A 1,417-nucleotide genomic window follows, 5' to 3' on the forward strand; every position below is an offset into this window, starting at 1 on the left:
TATATAATATGTATACATCGTTTCAAGAATCGTACTATGAAAAAAATATTCGTAACCCGATATTGAGCCCTTCTACTTTTCTGGCAAACGCACCAATTATAGTCATCGATACTTCGAAACAGAACGAATCAGCTACAGCCTCAGCAGCGGATTTTCAATTGGAAATTGAAGCTTCAGATTCGCTTGCAGGTGTGACTGCTTACTGTTTATTAATTCATGATCGTATTGTAGAATATGTACCTTTTACTAGAGAAGTAAGAAAACTTGTGTAAATATAATTAAGAATTAATTTATAACAATAAAAAAACTATTATTTAATAATTTGTGTTTTTACTTGAAATAATTATTTCAGTTTTAAGATTTCTTAAAAAAATTGATCATGCTAAATATTTTTACGAGGTAGAATTTGGTAGACAATCAGTGTGAAATGTGTTACACGGTAAAATTAAAGTCTTCAAGGGGGACATTCCCACTTGAAAAAAAAAAATTACCGTGGAAAAGCTGGCTGTGAACATACAAATACAGTAGAACCCGTTTAAGACGCTCTCCAAGGGACCAGTTAAAAATAGCGTCTTAAACAGGAAATCGTATTACGCGGGAACAAAATTTTTTTTTACATATTGTACATATTAAACATGTACCTATTATGTTTATTTTACTTTGCTGAGTGAGTTATTACATTTATATTGCATATTATTTTATTACTATTAAATAAAATTATTTTTAAAAATATTATAAATATTATAAATATTAAAAATATTATAAATTACTATTAATTAATTTTTATTACTTATTTCAAAAAATCATCTATCTTCCTTTGTTTCATATTTTTTATGTTTTTTGCATACAGGAAGTTTTCAATTTTATTAAGATGATTTAACGATTCATCAGCGTCGTCAAAAGATGCAACTAATCTTCTTAGCTCATTAACATAATCAAGTGCATTTACTACTGGGAGAATCGGTGTTGTATCATCCTCTTCCTCGTCTTCGCTTTCTTCATCTATAGAAGTTACATCAGCCGGTGCAATTTTATCAGTAATTATCTGGTCAATGCTTCTAATGTTACTTGTGGCGACGTCCTCGTCAATTTCTGCATATCCTGGAAACTCCTCCAATTCTTGAACATCTTCGCTGCTTTTCTCCACGGCACTGTAATCACCCTCAACAAATTTTGCTTTTCGAAAACAATTTTTAATGACATCAGCCGTAATTTCATCCCATGCTGCAGATACGTAGTGTAATGCATCGAGTACGTCAACTTTTTTCGCGGGATTTTTACTTTCCATTTCTTTCAAGTATTGTAAAACCAATTTTTTTCGATATTTTTGTTTTAAAACTTTGATAATACCTTGATCCAGAGGCTGTAATTTGGCTGTTGCGTTTGGGGGTAAAAAAACAAGTTTTATGTTTTCAAG

The 1,417-nt window shown here is 30.6% G+C and overlaps 1 protein-coding gene across 1 annotated transcript; it reads right to left on the reverse strand.

The window, feature by feature from the left end:
* Positions 1 to 790: 790 nt before the first annotated feature.
* LOC107885570 (major centromere autoantigen B-like) lies at positions 791 to 1,288 on the reverse strand. The gene has a single exon (XM_016809219.1). It carries the CDS (start codon positions 1,286 to 1,288, stop codon positions 791 to 793), a length of 498 nt encoding a protein of 165 aa, XP_016664708.1.
* Positions 1,289 to 1,417: the final 129 nt, after the last annotated feature.

The sequence above is a fragment of the Acyrthosiphon pisum genome, unplaced genomic scaffold (assembly GCF_005508785.2).
Source record: "Acyrthosiphon pisum isolate AL4f unplaced genomic scaffold, pea_aphid_22Mar2018_4r6ur Scaffold_1817;HRSCAF=2319, whole genome shotgun sequence".
NCBI lineage: Eukaryota > Metazoa > Arthropoda > Insecta > Hemiptera > Aphididae > Acyrthosiphon > Acyrthosiphon pisum.